The sequence below is a fragment of the Sphaerodactylus townsendi genome, linkage group LG08 (genome assembly GCF_021028975.2).
Source record: "Sphaerodactylus townsendi isolate TG3544 linkage group LG08, MPM_Stown_v2.3, whole genome shotgun sequence".
NCBI classification, from domain to species: Eukaryota; Metazoa; Chordata; class Lepidosauria; order Squamata; family Sphaerodactylidae; genus Sphaerodactylus; species Sphaerodactylus townsendi.
Window position 1 is genome coordinate 43,740,431 of NC_059432.1, and position 21,084 is coordinate 43,761,514.

The 21,084-nt window shown below is 41.0% G+C and overlaps 1 protein-coding gene across 1 annotated transcript; it reads left to right on the top strand.

The window, feature by feature from the left end:
- Positions 1–1,289: 1,289 nt before the first annotated feature.
- On the top strand, positions 1,290–14,083 carry CLRN3 (clarin 3). Its single transcript, XM_048505006.1, has 3 exons — positions 1,290–1,518; positions 7,919–8,098; positions 13,812–14,083. The coding sequence occupies exons 1-3, from the start codon at positions 1,290–1,292 to the stop codon at positions 14,081–14,083; spliced, it is 681 nt and encodes a 226-aa protein (XP_048360963.1).
- The last annotated feature ends 7,001 nt before the right edge of the window (positions 14,084–21,084 follow it).

A 21,084-nucleotide genomic window follows, 5' to 3' on the forward strand; every position in this document is an offset into this window, starting at 1 on the left:
TTTTAAAAATGACGTAAAAAACTATGGTCTAAGAATTATGTATTCAGCCTTCATCAAGTAGTCTTTACACACATTTTTAAAGTAACTATCACAGTATAATAGGACTCTTCTAAGATTATGATCCAGAGAGTTCGATCCAGCAATTTATGAGCATGAAGGCAAATGTAAAGTTCTGTTTGTGCAAGCAATAACACCAGCTGCAGTACTGCAACTTTTAATGCAGGGCCCAACAAATCTCAGCTGCTAGGTCACCACAGTACCTAAAATGCAGAGGCTTGGGGGGTGGAATAGCACCTGGGCAAAATGATGCCTGGGCTCCGCCCCATCCCCCAAGACCCCCCCCCCCACTTACTTTAGTTCAGCTGGCTCACCCTGAGCCTGGCAGGAGGATTTCTGGCAATTGGGGGCCAGGCCAGGAGCATGGGACCAGGCACAGAAGGGGATGGGGGTTGTAATGTGTGTGTGGATGATAATGGTTGAGGGCACTCTTGTTGGTGGGAAACCCTCTTGTTTTGACAAATATTACCCACCCCACACACACACACACACACGTTTGGTACCCAAGTTTTCCCCTGGGACTTGAAAGCTTACCTAGAAGTGGATGTGAATCTTTCATAGGGGTTTCATCTCCCAAGTAAACTAGACAGCTGGACTGGCCATGATTTCTTTCCTACATGTCTGTTTATGAAAATAGAATGAATTTGAGGGAGAAGATCTGAATACTATCTGTAGAATGTACATAGCACCGTCCTCCATACAGTTAACAATGTTTACTTTGTTCCTTCCTTTCTTTTATTCAGAGGGAAGGTGACGTCATGGAACTGACCTGAAGTTGTTTCTATGAAGGCAATGTTCAGCCTATTGGGGAAGCCCATTTCTTCCCCAGAATATATATAGGTTTTCCTAATGGACTAAAGAGCACTCCTGGGACTATTTAAGGTGGGGATAATGGTATATGGAGTAATTTCTATGAAATTATAATGTTGTGATTTCTTATTCAGCCACAATTCAATAATAAGCTATTTGATTACGGAAAGCCTTCAGATCTTTGTCCTTCACAGCAGGTGCGACTTTCTTTGTCACTATAGCAACACCTTACTGGAGACCAAAGTTCAGTTATTTTACAACTTTGTGACCACGGCTGTTAGTTCAAAGTTTATTGGTATAAATAACAAAGACATCAATAAATGTTCCCATTCTCTAGTGGCAGAAGTGGATCCTTCACTGGCTGAATTTCTCCCCAACAGAACCAAAGTATCAAGAAGAAAAATCCTTGACTCTCTGAAAAAATGCCATCCAAAAGGAAGTCTCTAATGTTTGCCTCTGCTTGTTTCACCAGCATTTGCTCCTTTGTGATAATTTGTCTTGTTCTTGCAACCAAAAATTGGGTTTCAAGTAAGATTAGCTTTTCTTCTGGAACAGTGAATACAACATTGATTTACAGATATGGACTTTTTGAAGGACATTTGTCAACAACTGTGGTTAATGGAATTACTAAACCAGAGTCCAGTTTCCAAGGTAACTAACTACTATGGTTAATGTAAATAGTTTTTATTGGAGTGGTTTGGCTTGATGTATTTTATGTAGGCTACTGATTCTGAAAACCTGAATTTGTTTATACTGTTACTTTTATTGAAGTGGAGAGTTTATTGGAAAGTGGAGAGTTATAAAGTAAAACACACAGTAGCAACATTTTAGTATCAGGTCTTTAAAAATTATCCACAGACTCATTGACTCATTTTAGTATATATGGCATGCTAAATAGTAATTTAGGAAGATCAGTAACAGAGATTGCTACCTTGTTACTTCATGAAATCACATTATTGAAATTCAGTCACAGACAAATCAGGCATTTCACTGGAAACCGCTTCTATTTTGTATTTCAAAAAATGTCATAATGTTCTCCATTTTGGAATGTGAAACAGGCAACTCACCCAAATATTATCAATTTACTCATGTGACCAGTCTAATGCCTGAAAAGATTGTCACTGCTTTCTTCATTGGCTGACAAGAACTCAGAGTTTAGAAATGGAGATTGCCCCTTAGAAGAACTGCAGTCTTGTATGAGTTCCTACTTTCAGTGTTATTTTGCTCATCCAAGTAGACAGATCATCTGAGCTGGTATTTGTACATGTAAGCTAGTTAGAACTGGCTCAGGGTTACCATTTGATTCAAAATATTTCTGTCTCCTCTTCTGGATGCTGTTCAATGCATATTTAGTCTTCAAAAGTTCCAGTGAATCAAAGTGAGGGTTCTGTGTTTATTATTTCCATGGAAAATGTGTCCTGAATCACATGGTTATCAATCCACAATTCTGAAGGACAGAGCTTCTACAAGACTAGATGGATGCACACTTAAATGCACCTATGTGAATAACTGAAAGAGAGAGAGAGAGATTAAACTCTATGGTATAATAATAGTTCAAATAATCATCGCTATGCTTTGAACAGAAATTTATAAACTCAAGGTAGAAGAAGAAGAAGAGTTTGGATTTATATCCTTCTTTCTCTCCTGTAGGAGACTCAAAGGGGCTTACAATCTCCTTGCCCTTCCCCCCTCACAACAAACACCCTGTGAGGTAGGTGGGCTGAGAGAGCTCCGAGAAGCTGTGACTAGCCCAAGGTCACCCAGCTGGCGTGTGTGGGAGTGTACAGGCTAATCTGAATTCCCCAGATAAGCCTCCATAGCTCAGGCGGCAGAGCAGAGAATCAAACCCGGTTTCTTCAGATTAGATACACGAGCTCTTAACTTCCTACGCCACTGCTGCTCCTGATTAATCAGGTACTGATTAAGCAGTAATACAATGCAATATTTGTATTGAACCCTGTATTTTAGCAGTCACGTATTTTAGCAGGCTATGAAAGAGTATCTTTGTGGAAGATGCCACAAATTGTTTGAAGTAAATATTCACTGTTACATATATTGGCATGTAATATAAACAAGAACCCCATTCACTACATTGTTCAGGCACCATGTTTTCATAACTGTCTTGCCCTTTTGTGAATGAGATAACCCTGGCTGATAACAAGATGTGTGCCCACTGTTGACCAACCAGATGTTAGAAAACATGGTTAAGGTTCTTGCTTTTATATTATACGTTAATACTATGTAGAGTTTTATCAAATTATCTACCCGTATAATTATCTGAACGTTCCTAAATTTCATGCCATCAGATTTTATGGGACTTAGGACTTCATATGGCATTCAGAGAAATTCCAGCACCCTTGTGTAAATCTCAGTTGTAAAGACCCCCCAATTTATATTTCAAAACCCCGAATTCCAATCAACCAATGAAAAAGAGAATAATACTAGGTATTCAAAAATTTCAAGAAGTTAGATAGTTTATTTATTGCAGTCATAGACCATCCATAAAACACAGAATAAACCAATATAAATTCCAGAATATAACAAATAATTAGCATTTGGTGGAGATTTTATTCACATATAATATGTAACTTAAGAACTGGGAAATAAAGATAACAATCCACTAAAACTTTAAAACCAATTTCTATAAAACCAAAAATTATTCTCAAATATTAATAATATTAAATAGGAAAATATGATTAAAATTGTTATAAGACCTATCACTTTTATACTAATATAATACAATCAATTTAAACAAAGCTATCTCTGATTCAGATAAATAACATTACATTTCTCTATCAATTTGGTTAAAACAATATTAGACCCACTTTAATGACAATACAACGAATACATTATCGTCCCCTCTATTACTGATTTTGAATGCTATCCAAGCTACTTTAATTTCAAAATTTTTGCTAGAGAGCATCACTGCTAGTAGAGTCTTCCTGTCCCTTCCTGGAAAACGGGCTATTATTGGGCTAATAAGAATCATTGTAATGCTATCATGCCACTTGCCATCAAATAGAATATGCTCAAGTGACTCCTAGGATCCATCGTTACATATACATAGACACTTTTCAGATGGGATTCCTCTGTATCAGTGATGACAAACCTTTTAGAGACTCTATGCTGTGGTTACCGGGAAACTCGCACTCTGGGGCACGTGCCTCTTTGGCGCTCTCGCTATGCCCCTGTCCGCCTACCAGTTCTAGAATGTCCCTGGAATGCCCCAGAATGCTGCCGCCATGCCCCTGGAATGTCCTTGCCACATCCCTGCAGGGGCACATGCCCAGTGCATCACGCACCCCTCGCCCCCTTGGCGCTATGCCACTGTCGAGTGTCCAAACTGGGGTGACGGCACAAATGCCCACAAAGAGGGTTCTGAGCGCCACCTCTGGCACGCGTGCCATAGGTCCGCCACCACTGCTCTATATCTACCATAAAGACCACCGTGAGTAATAAATTGTACCTTAGTAAGGTAAAAATCTTTTATAATCTGAATTATCGAACAGTCTTACATAGACCAATGCCACTTTACTTTGTTGGGATCAAAAAGAAATTCTTTAATTCTATTAATGTCCTGTTTTTCAACATCCAGGATTATCTGTTTAAGTATCTCTTTTGCCCGTGAATAATCTATCATTATTAACATCCGAGCAGAGAAACCATAATATCTCAATTTGGACTCAACTAGCTTTCTCCATGGAGAAACATATGGGTCGATCAGTAGGAGAAATTTGAAGTAGAGATTGCAGTGTAGGTGAACACAAAGGAACTACTTAGTAAAGGCAGCAATTTAGCTTCACAATCTAATGAGCTGTTAATATGGGTATACCAAAAGATAAGAACTTCATGGAAGAATGGATACTAGCCATTACAGTCAAATCAAGCATCCAAGTCAACTAACTACATTATGAAGATAGGAGAAGGCTTCCTGCTCTGTTATGAGGGTAAAGACACATCTGTCTGGACACTGTTCAAAAGTAAACTGCTGGCCTAGAGGGGTCTGATCTAGGCAATTCTAATGTGGCATGATTTGACTTTTGTACATAACTAACATGAAAGCTTTAAGAAAGTTGTAAATTACTCACCACATTTCTCTGAGTTATACATACACATCTATATAGCATTGGGTACTATACAACTTAACTTCTGTGGACACAGAATTCCTGCTGATCACAGCAGAGGCTGAGTGTGAGGAGCAGAATGTGGAATGTGCTGTAAAACTCTGCAGTGTGAATGAGATAGATGACTTTTGCCATTACAAAGCAGTGCCTGGGCGGCAAGGAATCTGCTAGCAAGAGCAATTTGCTTGTATATTAAAAGGTCAGTTAATTAGTAGCCTAACTGCAAACTAACAAAGACCTCAGATATTATCCCACAAATTTATTGTGACTGCTGCTCCTCTGAACAATAAATCTGATCTTCTGTTTTACATTTTATAAGTTAACAATGCAGAGCACATAAAGCTCAATCAAAGTAGCAGACTGTTAAAAGGCTGCCACTAGCAATTTATATAGTGCAAAGGCACACAAGCGTGGCTTCATGGACTTTCAGAAGAGAGGCAGAATATACCAACTCACTTTCAGAAACTGTTGATCACCTCTGACCATTGTTAAAAGTTTTATTTAAATAAAATATTTTAAACATGATCATTTCCCTTTTAGCTTATTACCTAGGGATACCAATCTCCAGGTGGGACCAAGGTATCCCCTGGAATTACAGCTCATCTCTAGACTACAGAGAAGAATTTTAATACCACTCTGCCTTTATAGAGCTCGGGGCCACACAGATAGTCACGACTCCTTTGGATAATGGATTCTATGGCATTATACCTTGTTGGCATCTCTCTGTTCTCCAACCTTGCCCTCTCAGGCTCCCTAATCTGTAGAAATATTCCAGACCTACACACTCACAGGGTCTGTGCAAAATGCATCTAAAACTTCAAGTCAATAGTGACTTAACAACGTGTAAGCCTTTACTACAATTATACTTTACATTACTGACAGCAATACACACTGGTTATAGCTTTAAAAGTCAAAGTCTTTACTAAATTCATTTAGGGTTCCAGATAGTGGCTGGAAAACATCCAGAAATACAACTAGTCTCCATATAAAACAGATCAGTTCCCCTGGAGAAAGAAGCTGCTTTGGAAGAATGACTGTCATTATAACCCACCCTCTCATCCCAAACTCTGGTCTTTCCAGGCTCTACTCCAAAATCTCCCAGAATTTTACAATCCAAAGCTGTCAACCCTAAATTCATTCAGATCATACTTAGACCTAAAATTTAATTCTTAGGCATGCTTTTGCTTTTAAGGTTAGTATTTCTATGACTGTAGATCAGGGGTCTTCAAACTGTGGCCCTCCAGATGTTCAGGAACTACAATTCCCATCAGCCCTGCTACTTGGCCATGCTGGCAGAGGCTGTTGGGAATTGTAGTTCCTGAACATCTGGAGGGCCATAGTTTGAAGACCTCTGCTGTAGATCAAGACACAATAAGTGAAACAGTCATCAAGTGAGAATAGTTAGGGTTACCAGATCAGGTCTAAGAAATACCTGGAGGGGAGAGATCTCAGCAAGATGAGATAGATGGAAGACAATGTCAGTATATAATGAGTTGCATTTGGTTATGTTTTAATTTGTTTTTTTTCCTTTCTGTTATTTGTTATTAGTGTCTATTTATGAATGTGTCTGCTTTATGTGTGTGAAAAAATAGAAATTATTAGTGATAAAAAAGAGCTAAGGACACATTAAATGCAAAAAACATTTATGGGGACATAAAAATCAAGCATAAAACTGAGTCACCAATTTTTTGAATTCACTCCAGAGTCCTCATGCAGAAGGGGTCCCATTTTCTACAACTGCATATAGTAGAAGCCTCCATGCTAACACACTGTTTCCCAGCAACATGCTGTTGTAGCAAATAGCATCTTAGAAACTTAATTCACACAAGGCCATCTTCTAGAGTTGCCAGACCCCACTGGTTGTGGGAAACCCCCTGCTTTGCTGCCCTTCTACACCATTCAACCAGCCAGTAGTGGAATTTACTGGTAGTGAACTTAGATCTATGTCTCTGGTGTCCACAGTGCGGCCACCGCATGTTGTAGGTGTTGAAATGAATGATGTACTAAACAATAATTTCAAATACCAAGCATATAATACTCGCACATTCACCAGCTACTAAAGATGCAAAACAGTAATCATATGGTACGCTAACATCTTGCTCTATGTGAACCAGACAGTTTCAAATTTAGGGAAATATAGTGCCCAACGGAAAACAAGATCACAGGTCAATCTCAAAAGATTCTCATTTCTAGAGAACCAGCCAAGTGTGGGTTAGGCCAGTGGAAACATAAATGCTTTGAACAGCTCGAAGTTATCCAGGAGTGATGTGGGCAACATCAAAATTCATAAGAAAGCTGACAAAATGGGTTTAAGACCCCATGAAACAAGAATCTTGTTTGTATTGCATATTTATATCTTTGGGCTCAGGGTTCCATTTTTATATGGTTTGCTCTGGCACCTGATCCCTTGCTTTGTATGTTTGCTTATGCAGTGCAGCAACATAATTTCCACCAGAAGTATGGTCTTTGCATTGCTGATGACCTGCAGGAGTGCTCTGGAATTTGGGCAGAACTCTATGGTAGAAGCTGTTTTTATCATAGAGTTTTGCTCAAATTCCACAGCATCCCCATGGTTGTCAGCAATGTGATCATGTCTGGTGCAGCCCAGAAATAACAACCACACATTGCAGATACCAGAGGCCTCAGCCTAAGTTTACTGCCAGTAAGCTCCCCCTACCCCCACCCAATGGTGGGATTCAGCTGGTTCGCACCACTTCGGCAGAACCGGTTGTTAAAATGGTGCTTGTAAACAACCAGTTGTTAAATTATTTAAATCCCATCACCAGAACCGGTTGTTAAATTATTTAAATCCCACCACTGCCCCCGCCCCCTTGGTTGCCAGACAATGCCTGGCAACTTTACCATTTTTTTGTTAGTAAAACATTAATCTCTATCTTCAATACTAATCTTGCAGTATTTTTTTTCAGTTGCAGACTCACTGAACAATGGCACAGTGAAGAGTTTAAACATCATGATTATCTTTCTTCTAGTTCTTAGCTTGCTCAGCTCCTTCTTGAGTGCAGGGTTTACCTGCTACAATGCTGTCAGCAATCCTTATCAGACTTTTTTAGGGCCTATCGGGGTCTACACCTGGAACTCCATATCAGGTAAGTAGTATAAATCACAGTTCAAATTCCCACTTCCCTCAAAAAAACCTTTGTAACACAGTGTGATTACCCTACCTAAGCAAAAACACCAGCAAGTTTGCCCGTGAAACTACGCTAATAAGGGCTCTGCAGTATCAGGGGAATTTCTGGGTTGCTAGTGTTGTATGGGTACAGGTATAGATAGAAAGAATGAGCAATAAGATATCTTCCAAAATCATGGCAAGGAGATTTACTGTGCAATCCTAAAAAGAATTGTATCCCTCTAAGTGCAGTGACCTTAAAAGATTTAATGAGCAATCCTAAGAATATATCTTCCTGGGAATAATCCCAACTGAATAGACCTTAGTAGGATTCTGAGGAGACTTTAGGGCTGGTCTCTTAAAAAGGTATATCTGTTCAGGACCGCACTGTTAAAAAAGAGTAAAAACAATTGTAAGCATCTAAAACAGCTGTTGCAAAAAGAACTGTTGTAAAAGCAGTTCATGTGTACCACTACAATCATTATAATGTTCAGGAGCAAACAAGCACCTACTTCTTTGCTTAGCAGAAAAACCCTTCATCCATATTGTCTCCCAAACACAACATGGAGCCATTTCCAGAGAGTTCAGCAGAAGCAATCCCCTTTCCCCTGTGTTTCAAACTTTACATGATCAATATGTGGCCATTCACCAGTTTGACACATTGAATAGCAATTGCCATAAACAGTTGAATGAGCCAGTTTATCATATGTGTACACAAACAGATCTTTTAAGTAATAACTGTGTTGCAAAGACTGCTATGCTGTGCAAGACAGTATTTAATAAAATGGTTACCAGAATAAGTGAAGTGCATTGTCTGTAAACCATTAAAACAACATTCCGTTATTCTCCTGCGAACGATTTGGCATATAACCTGTCCAACCACTTTGCGGATTTTAAGCTAATTCATTTTGCCCTGACGAATGCGCCGTTCCAACCAGGGGGGGGGGGGGGGCAAACTTACCTATGGAGTTGGTGCAGTATTTTGCCAGTGTGGGTATTCACCCCACTGGTACAATGAGCAAATGCTCTGGTGAAGGGCCAGATACGTGGGTGGACAAGCACCGCAAAAGTCAGAAGTACTTACTGCAGTGGAGCTTCGCTGACATTCATAACAGATGTTGGCATGGGGGAGGCTGTGGTGTTCCCGGGGGCAAAGCCAACATTAGTCAGCTCCCACCCGGGTTTGTGGCCAGTTGCACCGCAGCTCTGTCAGTATTGACTAAAGGAGGGCTTTCCAGATGAGGGTTTTTGCTATTTCCTCCCTGCTTATGCCTCCAGAAAGCCCTCTGAAGGCAGTGTAACAGCGGTGCCTGCCTGGCCATCTCCAATGTCTGGATTGTGTTCTGCTGAGAGGTATTAGATAGGGTATGATCACATATCCAGAGTCAAGGTGAGCAGCAAGCAAAGGCGTAGTCAAACAGTCCAGAGTCAAGGAAGGCGGCAAGTAAAGGCATAGTGAGGCAGTCTGGTCAAGGCACAGGCTGGAGGTCAGGCAGACTTGGAGTTCAGAGGAAGACCAGGTATATGGAGCTTACCAGCAAGTACACTCATTGTATCCAGGCCAAGCTATGGCCAAAACAGGGCTTAAGTAAGATACCCCTGTTAATGGGTCCGAAATCCTGTAATGACTCAGCCCTCCTCTGAAGCAGATGCCTCCAGCTCACAGAGCCATCTGCCATAACAAGTAGCAGTGTGGGTACTTCTCTTTCCAAGCACTTAGCCTTTTGCCTTTTTCTTGCAGCTGGGCTCGTTACTCAGCTCTTCTGAACCTGATGGCATCAGGTTCTGAAGCTAGCTCTGCCTTGGCTGGCAGTACAGGCTTAGGGCTGGCTCTGTTGCTACAGCTCCTAGTCCACAGTGTCTTCAGAGACTGTCTCAAGACAGATTGGGCTGTTAATTTTTACCGTGCCTTTGTTCCAAGGATCTCAGGTCTCCTCTCCTAATTGTACAATGATCCCATGAGGTAGTTTAGGCCAAGAAAAGCCATTGGCCCAGGGTCACCTAGTGAGTTTTCTAATAGAATGGAAAGTGTAAGTTGAATCTTTCCAACCGTAATCAAATACTTCAAGTACAATATCAAATAAATACTGATTTACCTGCTTGCTCCAAACGATTGTAGGAACCATTTTATCAGTTAATGGGAGGGGTGGGATTAGCCAGGTCTCCTTTGTTTAGATGACACTGTATGAAAAATTGAATGATCCCCTAAAATTAATAGGTCATACACTACAGCTAAGCACTGTACAGGAAGATTTGTAATGGTGAGAATGTGACCATTCTGAGAAGCTTGTCCACACCATTAATGATGTTTATCTTACAGTATGTCCAGGATTTCAGTTCGAAAACTTTGTCCAAAGTACATGGAAAATAATTACAGTGGCTCAAATTATATAATTTGTATGTCTTTGAGATGTAAAACAATTGGAAATAAATAAGTTTATTAGAGATGTGCATAGATGTGATAACTAGTCAAAGTTCAAACTGAAAGCCTTTCTTGTTATAATATAGTTATAATTATTATGTGATTCTTTGGATTCTGCCATAAATCTGGTGCTTGCTGGTATCAATTACAAGTTTATGGAAGTCTAACAAAGGGTAAAAGAATAGACATGAAACTGACAATGATATTTACCAACCAACAGACTAATAGAGGTCTCGGTCATTAGACAGAATTGTTCAGCTAAGAATACGTATTGAAAATGTTTAACATTGCTGCCTCTCTGGGTAGGGACAGATATTATATAAGCCATGCCCTCTCTGATTCCAAGCCTGTTAGACACAGTATTAAATGAAACTGAAATAAGCTTTGCAAAAAGAAAATGAATACTTTTTTGCACATCCTATTGAGTATTGAAATCAATAGCTGCGAACCAAATGAGCCATGAATTCATATACATGTGGGACCCAATGACAGTTTTTCACAGAAGCAGCTGCAGAGGCAAGAAGCTTTTAAATCTCAACAGCTCTTTTGGACTGTGGCCAATATTTCTAAGATAAATTCAATGCTTTAATCCATTATCTTTATAAGTAATACAAATAGAAGCAACACCATGTGTACAAAGCCCCAGCATCTATATCCTTTCACGACTCCAATTTGAATACTATTATTTTTTTCATGAGTTTAATGAATGGTGAAGGTTGCAAATAACCTGGCAACACTTCAGTGACAATTCTTCTGGAGTTCTGAAACTCTTTCCTTTCGCCATGAGTGCCTCATTCAGTAGACAACAGTAAAACTGGTATATGTCATAACAATGAATTTATCACACACAACAGCAAGCAAAAATAGTTCAATATAAATTAAATGATTGTACAATAATAGCAAATCTAGCTATGTCATTTATCAGGCTAGAAGAAAGTGATATCCCAGTTGGACCAGAAAACATTCCAGTCACCAAGATGCAGTGGAAAAAGCTACAAAATACGTAATGGTGGCCCTTTGGCAGGAATCTCATGGGCCTGTCCATTTGTCACACTTTTGCATGCATATAGTTATGAATTACCTATTACTGTCCTGCACATCTAGTTAGACCTACTCTGTATGAGCAAGCAGTTTTACCATACAATGGACAGTGACTCTTGCACTACTGCTTTGGGGCCTCAATGCCCATGGTCCAAGCCCAGGCAGACAAAGGCAGGCCTTTTTCGATCATCAGTACAGAACTATAACCTGCAACCTTTTGCTATGTGATTTGCCTCTTCCACCTAAAACAGCAAACAGGAAGCGGCAGCATTCATGATGCTTCTGCCCCTAAGTAACTCCTCATACTGGGGTTCCCCATACCAAATTTCAGGCAAATAGGAGAAAGCCAGACATTCAGAACAGTCCTCCTTTGCAAGAAGATCTGTGTGGAATGCTGCTAATTGGTAGGTATCATTGTCACTTACATATCTGCTGAGCTGCTCTTTGTCTACCCAGCCCCTCTCTGTCCTTAAACTCTAAGCCACACAGGCAGGACCCAAAATAATGAATTGTTCTCAGTTTCCTATTATCTGTGTTTTCTCCCATAATTAATTCTGTAATCATTTACCCTGTGAAGTCCACACACCAGCCATTTTTATTGGTAATGCCCTTCATTGACTAGGTTGTGCAGTAATAGCAATTAGTCAGTGGCAGCATTGATTTTATAAAATGGTTTGCCTGAGAAAATACACACAGTATTATTTTCATAGACATTTCTGAAGGTTTTCAAGTTTTTTTGTTTTTAGAGTATTTTCAAATTAATGGAAAAAATAAATTTCATATTTCGGTGTATGTTGATTTATTTTACTTTCATTTTAAATGTTTTAATTAAAATGAAATTATAATAAATGCTAGAAAAAGAGCTATGTTCAGTTAAGGTTCTGATTATTTAAGTCTGACTCTATATCCCTTGTTTTATGAAGCGACTAGTTTCTAAGAAAGAACTCTCAGTTGTTCGGATCCAGTGGGTGTATTTCCATGAACAGAAAGTAGAGGCAAATTTCCCCTCTTGTTGCTGTCTGTTCTTGGTGGGTCAGCAGCATTTGGGGTGGCTACACCAGAAACAAGGAGGCAGGGAAGACCGGTCCTACCCCATAGATGGAAACTCCTGCCATCCAGGAAATTTTCAGTGGATCCAAACCAATGCTTGGACAAAAGTGTCAGTTCTCAGGATCTGACTTGTGACGCTGATCCATGTTAGCTGTTCCAAGTGATCGTGCTATCACGTGATGGTTGTGATTGTCATATTACACATACAGAATGCTCAAACTATAGACATGACATTTGAAAAAATCCTACTACACCAGGTTACAGACAAAACATCACAGATCAATGAGTGTTAGAAGGGTTTATAAAGTGCTAAATCAGTGAAACAGTGTACAACAATCAAATCTCAATATACGGAAACATGAAAAAACAAAACCATACATAAATAGCATATGACATACAACATGGAGACAAAGACTGTTCTATATACAGTGTATGAACCAAACATCTTCTGTGGTGCAATGCAGTTCTAAAGAGAAACGCATAAATAGAAAAGACCTCTGTGCTGTTAAGCAGTCAACCAGGGACCATGTGTAGCAAAGTCAGATGGGAATTCTAGATATTTTGCCCACTTCATGGTTCCACCACTTTGTCAGTAAATTTTCATTCAGCCTGCCCTTCTGCTGGAAACTGCATCTGCACAATTATGCATAATATGCAACACTTTATATTTCCTATTGGATCTCTCCTGATGCCAGCTAAGCTGTCTTTCACTGTATGTCTGTGAAAGCTACTGACACATTTTTTTATACACTGTATATAGATTAGTGTTCATCTCGATGCTATTTATGTATGGTTTTGTTTTTTCGTGTTTCTGTCTTTTCAGATTTGATCGTTGTACACTTGTTCACCGATTTAGCACTTTATAAACCTTCTAACACTTATTGATCTGTGATTTTTTTTTTGCCTGTTGCCTGGTGTAGTAGGTTTTGTATTTGTTTTTGACTGGATCTGGTACATCTTTTTTGACTATTCCGGCTGGTTCTGATTTTTAAAAAATCCCAACATTAGCTTCAAAAGGGTCGCGTGAGAACTGAAGTTGAAAAAATAGAATGAAAAATCAGCCATAAAGTTGAAAATAAATTCCAAAAATAAAAACCATATTTTGAGATCTATCATAAAGTAGTAATATAGAATGTTGTGAACTGACTTCTGACTTAAAGTTGTATCTCCATTTTCCCAGGATTCTGCATTTTTCTGGCCTTGATATTGTTTGCTGTGAATGTGGAAGCAAACAAATTATCTGTTGAACTGGCCTCAACTCCCTCTCCCCCTTCAAGACCGTACAAACTCTCCAACTCTTATGGATATTCATACTGGATCATGCTTCTTATAGTCTTTTTAAATGTTGCTACCATAATCATAATTGTTTTCTACCAAAAAGCAAGATATTCAAAAAGGAAGGAACAGCAAAGACCCATGGAAAGTGCTCCAAAAGATGGCATTTTATTTTAACAGCATCTGTAACTTCATTTCAGGACCACCAATCACACAGATCCAAAGTATAAATCATTAAGTACAGAGCTGCTGCCTACATGACTAAAATAAAACAATGCTATGTTAACAATCAGAACTGATAATGCGAAAGCATGGGGCTGAATCTGCAGAACAGTTTTGCTAATGGCAGCACTTTCTCCCATGAAAAAGTTCTTTCACCAGAAGAAAGCTCCTATCACCAGAGGAAAGCATCACAATTAGCAGAAAACATCTGCATGATTCAACCCACTATTTGTATTCTTATATTATTGTAGAGGTTTTAAAAAACTATTGTACTTGGTCACTTGTCTTTCACAATTTGTCCAAATGTAGTTCACCAGCCACCAATGGAAACAGACCCAGGGGTTTATAATCTGTCTGTTTCTGGTATTTGTCTTGGACTTCTAGCATTCCACTGACCTTCTGGGCTGAAACAGTCTTGGCAAACCACAAGTTCTGTAAGGCTAACTGTTTGTTTCCTCTTTCCCCATCTGCTAAAACATCCAATTTAAAATATGTCACTCGAAAGCACTTTGCTTTGTACATAAAATTCTCCTTTGAATCCAGGTTTTCTGCAAAATGTTATCCAGTGGTGTAGAGGTACAGTTAGCCAGCCACCTCTCAATGTGGGTCAGGATTTGGGTTGCACACACAACTCAGAGGCAAAAATAAGTAAAATATTTTAAGGTTTATTGAGTACAGCACATCCTCAATGAACAAAACAATTGAAATAATAAAAATATCCATGGTAGCATAGCCTTGTTTCCAAGGAGCAAGCAGAGCAAAAGATGGAAAAAATGCTAATAAATACTAGCAGGCTAGATCTAACAGCATCATGATGTCTAAGGTAGCAGGTGGGGAGAAAGGTTAAGTGATTGTAATAGTGAAACACAATTATAGTAAAACTACAAGTCAGGTGGCTTAAGCAGACTAATCACATGTTAGTGCCAATTAACAAAGACAGTTGGTGAAAAATCATTATTATCAGGTGCGAATACTTGAAAGAGTTTGTTGACGTTTTAGTTGTTAGGCAAACATCCCACAACTGGGCAATGACCTTCAGCCAACAGCTACTTGGTATCAGGTTGAGCGAGTTGGGAGAAAGCCAAAGACACAAGATTATTTTGAGAATCACATTTCAGCAAAGCCTGTTTCAAAATGGCTTCAGTTAGGCTAACACAGACAATTTATCCACAAGCAGGAATAGGGGAAGGTTAGTTACTGTGAGAAAACAGTATGCTCATGATCTGTCTTGAGCTATCACAAGAGCCCAAGAAACATTATCAAAACATGTAGCAGCAACAGGTGGAGGATAAGAGAGAAGGCAGCTGCAGAAAGTTTTGGGGAGAGAAGGCAACAGCGGTACCAGTTGGTAGAGAGAGTAGAAAGTGTCAGGAGCCCTGGAGGCAAGCAGATAGAGGAAAGTGGTATAAAAAAGGAGGAGGTTTGGGAGGGTGTGAAAAGAGGAGATGATGGAAAGTTGGAAGGAGGCAATAGGGAAGAAAGGTCATGATAAGAGGGAAAGTTCATCCCCCCCCCCCCGGTTTGTTGTTTTTCTTTGAGTAGCTCTGAAAGTTTTACCAGGCCTCTCCCACCCCTGTTCCCCTAGCTTCTAACTAGATGTTTTTAACCAATAAGGAAGATTCCTGCTGTTTGTGAAACAAACACTTTTCCAATGAAGAGTTGTTTAGAACTTGGTTCAGAGCTTTCTGAGTTGTGGTCATACAAAATCAACTAACCTCTATATGCCTAACGACCTCATACCCACACAGACAATACAAATGTTTTGCTTAAACTAGGTTTTAAAGGGTAGCTGATAACAGTTTTACTGCATTGTTCTGAATTCACAAGGGGATAGTAGCCTTTCCAGGTAATATACAATTTGTCACAGGGGCTGTTCAGGGTCTGACAGAGAAGGAGAAACAGTGGGCTTAAATTGTCCACTAAAGGTTTTAATTCAAAGTGAGAGTCCTCAGCTGTTAAAGTTGGAGAACTGCTGTGTTACAGTATATATGATACATTGAACCCCTTTACATTGAACTACCTAATCTTTTTTTAGCCTCCTAGAAAGACCATTGATGTCTGTTGGCCCCAAGGCCTTGTTGCTGTAGCAACCACTAACTGCAAACCTATGTTTCTCTTCAGAAATTGCCAGACTTTTCAGGATGTCCTCTTTATATCAAAGGTTCTGTACCAATGGCATCAAGTACATTCATTTGACTGAATACCCAAGCTGATAATTTTCAGACAAGAGATTGACATGAGCATTCTATCCTCAAGGTGATTATTATATGAAAATTGGATATCTCCTGAGGGTTGTCCACTGCTGATAGCATTTTCCTGCTGCTATACAATTGTTGGAGCCCTGCTGAGCCACTTATTTTTCAGAGCACAAGACATGGATTCCCTGATAACACAAATGCTCTGCTTCTATCATGGCCAACGTCTGATTGTAGATTTAATCACATGGCGTGATGGCTGTTGGCTCAGCAAAACAGTGTCAATTGCTCACTGAAGCTTACTGTGAAAATTTGTGCAATCCAAGCAAAACAGACAAACGCTTGGCTGTGTGCCAACTGAGCTTTGGGCAGGCATGAAACATCTATTTTAGCTTAAACATCTGCACTGGTAAAAAGCAGACTTTAAGCTGCATACACTCTCTAGTTCTCTGAAAAAAGGGCTTATTTAACAAGCTACACAAAATTTATAAAGACCTCCTCGCATAACCTCATCAGGAGGTGCTTAAACTTTATTGTTTCAGGAGTGTTACTCCAGACTACAGAATTCAGTTTCCCTAGACAAAATGGAAGTTTTGAAGAGCAGACTGTATGGTATCACATCCATGCTGAGATCTCTCCCATCCCCTAACTGCACTCTCCCTAGGTTCTGCCTAACAATCTCCAGGAATTTTCCATCCTGGAGCTGGCAACCATACTTGAGAATTCAGTGTTTTCAGTTCTGACACAGTTGCAAAAGATCAAACTGGGAGAATACTCTGAGAGGTCCGTATTGTATGAACTACAGTTATTATCTCATGTAATCTTTATCACTTACATAGAAGATAGGTTGTTAATCTCTCTTAATATAATAATATCCATATAACAACTTCTGTGGCACAGTAATAGTACAGCAGATATATTACACTTTAGTTCTGCAATGTTTGGTTAATGTGCATATGCATTGTGTGGGGGCGAATTCAAACCCCGGGCACAACTTCCATGCGTCATGTGGGGGGCACATTCAGCCAGGAGCCTCCTCCCTCCCCGTAGAAGTGAGGAACTGGAGTACTGCACTCCCTGCTAACACCTCCACTTCCTTTGCCATCCTCCACCTCCTACCTGTCCACCTTTGATGGCACTGCCAGTCACACACCCTCTGCTTAGGCTTCTGCTACACACAGCCACATCTCATCCAGGATGACACCCCAAGCAGAGGCATTCCTCCCATTGGGCAAAGTTGGCAGTTGCCCAGGGCGCCCCCCAAAAATGCAGGTTCGTTTGTGGAATTTTTTGTATCTTCAGTGTTTTTTCTGTTTTTGGCCTGCAGGGGGCGCACGTTTTAGGCTAGCAGCACCAAAAGTTCAGAGATTTTTCAGGAGAGTCTCCTGATGATATCACCCAGGTTTGGTGAGCTTTGGTTCAGGGGGTCCAAAGTTATGGACTCCCAAAGGAACTGCCCCATCCCCCATTGTTTCCAATGGGAGCTAATAGGAGATGGGGGCTTCACCTTTGAGAGTCCATAACGTTGGACCCCCTGAACCAAACTTCACCAAACCTGGGTGGTATCCTCAATAGGGGCTCATGAAGATACTCTGAAATTTTAGTGCTGCTATCTTAATAATTGTACCCTGACAGCAGGCACCCCCTAAATTTCCCCAGATTCTCCTTTTAAATTCACCCCCTTCATGCCAATGCTTGTTTTCTTTCTTTCTTTTATTCTCTCAATGCCTAATAAAGGTTGTTGTAGTTGTTGTTGTTGTTGTTTATTATTATTGTTTTTATTATTATTATTATTATTATTATTATTATTATTATTATTATTATTATTATTATTATTATTATTATTATTATTATTATTAAATGCACCCCGTCCGGCATGGATTTAAAGGGAGAATCTGAGGTCCCCAGTTTAAACATCGAAAGTAATGCTGTTTCAGGGTGGGGGAGAATCCACCCCAAAATAGCATCACTTTCAATTTTGTTTAAAATGTTGTTTAAGGTGGATTTAAAGGGAGAATCTGGGCTCCCTAGTTTAAGCACCATTGAAAATGATGCTATTTGGGGGTGGATTCCAGTATCACTTGTTTAAACTAGGGAGCGCAGATTCACCTTTTAAATCCAACTTAAAGGGAGAATCTGGGGTCCCCAGTTTAAATAACATTGAAAGTGATGCTGTTTCCCCCAATTGGGGGGACTGGATACAACACCATAAAATGTTTCCATAGCAGTAATAAAACATTATGAAAGCATTTTGAAATTGATCTCAAAAAAATTATTTCTGCTGTGTGGCATGGCCTATTGCTGTGTTCAGATTTGTGAGTTGGAGCATGTTCTATAATGTGATGGTGACTTTGAAATGACCTGGTGGAAAAAATCATTGTTTGGTCATGGTGGGGGAGGGTGGCTGCCCATGGGGGGGGGGGGCATCAAACTCAGGTTTTGCCCAGGGCTCCAGTTTGCCTAGGTATGCCACTGGCCCCAAGGCGAGGATGGAGGGCACAGCATTGAGCTGGGCTGCTGCCAAAGGGCTCAGCAGCCAGGTGGGGGACAGGGGAGCACACATGCCCATCTCACATGCTGTTGGCTCCCTCCCAGCACAGCCCACCCATTTGCCAACCTGCCCGCCTGCCTGCCTGCTTGGCCCACAGAGCAGGAGATCAGAATCAGGCCCAGGTGGTGAGTGTACCAGGAGCGAGGTGAGGAGTGGGGCTGTCACCACTAGGCCAAGGCCTACCCTAGGCTGCAGGGTGGATATGGCACAGTGCCCCCAGGAGATTGGTGTGCTGCTCCTTTGCAAGGCAGCTGGTGATCAAAGGTGCAGAGCTCGGCAGGGAGCTGTTTGAAAGAGAACCTTTGTGGTAAATGGGGGGAATTACTCATTGAACTGCAGTGATGCTTCTAAAAGAAGATTGTACACTAAATGTAATTTAGCTCTGTGATAAAATTACAAAATACACTCTCAAAATGTACCCTGAAATGCTGTTCCAAGAAGGGGCCCCTATATCTCTTTAAAGCAGCATTTCAGAGGGCATTTGGTGTTGCAGCAGAATAGGAGTCAGAAGAAACTTACACTTCATGGGAGGAAACTGTTCCACCTATGGAAATGCTTTGCAGGATCTAGGGGTTGCCAGGTCCCCCAGGTCACCAGTGGAGGATGAGGGGGTAGGGTTGCCAGATCTAGGTTGAAAAACTCCTGGAGATTTGGGAATGGAGCCTGGGAAGGACAGGATCCTCAGTGGTGTACAATGCCATAGAGTCCAAAGCATCCATTTTATCCAGGGGGGCTGATTTCTTTAGTCTGAAGATGAGCTGTAATTGTGGGGGATTCCCAGGTCCCACCAGGAGGCTGGTATCCCTAACTCAGGTGTCAGCCACCTTTACCACCCAAAGAGCCATTTGGACCCATTTTCCATGGCCCCGAAGATCTACTGAGCCGGAGAAGCGGCTCCACATAAAGCCACCTCCGGTTTGGCCCCTCCACTCACCTTTCCTTCCAGCGCTGGGAGACAGAGGGGCCGGGCAGGGAAACCCTTCTGCCCGAAGGAGCAGGCACTTGCCTGCTCTGAGGGGCAGAGGGGGGATGGCGGCTGCAGGGATGGCAGAGGCGGGATGAGAGCTGCTCTGGAGGGACACACCCATACTACCCTCCGACCTCCAGGGGTCGGAAGGCAATATAGGCGTGTTCCCCCAGCCCTCCAGAGCAGCGCTGGAAGGAGAGGTGAGTGGAGGGGATGCGAAAAGAGGCGCCCTCACGCATGGAGCCATTTCCTGTTCGGCCCCTCCACTCACCTTTCCTTCCAGCGCTGCTCTGGAGGGCTGGAGGGACACGCCCACGCTACCCTCTGATCTCCAGGCCATGCGGAGCCACAGAATAAGGCTGAAAGAGTCGCATGCGCTCTGGAGCCACGGGTTGCAGACCCCTGCCCTAACTGGATCCTAGACAGAGTGAAAGAGAATACACTGCTAAAATCAATGTACTTAGCACCCCAGCTACCTTCTCCTCCTTTCTGGGACCAACAGCAGGTTACGAAATTGGACGAAAGAGCACTAAGTCGTCTACCATTTAAAAGAGAGAGAGGCTCAGACAGTTACATTTGCATGAGTCATTAACACTTCATTCACAAAGTGAGGTTTCTCTCAGGCTGTTATTCATTCATCCTGTTTTGGTGATGTGTTAATCTGTTGATTCATCAACTAACTGAATCAAATATTCAAAGACAATTCATCTTCCTTCAGCTTTTTTTACTTTTTAAAAAGGGAGCAAGAGATATATCTATAAACGAGGGAACATGCAAAGTTCTGACTGGAAAAAGTGGAGAATTGGAAGAGAAAGAAAAAAGCTTGACCGGAAAAATTTCAAGCAGCTCTTGCTATAATAGTCTGCAGTTCTATGCACAAGGCAAAAGAAACGCAGATAGAAAAAGAATACATATATTTAGAATGTGGTAGCTAGTGTGGTCCAGCAGAGCATGTAGTAAATATGGAGCCAGGTCTGGTTTAAAACCATTACTAAGGTCTATGTGACGATTACCAACTCTTATCCTCATTTAATGCAAGTGAACTGCAGCCCACAAGGAGTTGTCAGGACTGCTTGTAATTGGCTGGCTGCAAAAAGCAGAGTTCTTTAGTCTGTGTGTGGAGATTTTGAAGGGAGTTCTGATCAGAGTGCCAGAGTGAACAGATGCGTGCCAACTAGACTCCATTCTAAATTGGTTAAGCTACTCTGGTTGAGGGACTGAAGGATCAGATTAAAATAACAAT

Coding starts and splice junctions, on each gene's coding strand:
- CLRN3 (XM_048505006.1), top strand. CDS start 1,290: ATGCCATCCAAAAGGAAGTCTCTAATGTTTGCCTCTGCTTGTTTCACC. Junction 1,519..7,918: donor ACCAGAGTCCAGTTTCCAAG/GTAACTAACTAC, acceptor ATTTTTTTTCAG/TTGCAGACTCACTGAACAAT. Junction 8,099..13,811: donor CACCTGGAACTCCATATCAG/GTAAGTAGTATA, acceptor CCATTTTCCCAG/GATTCTGCATTTTTCTGGCC.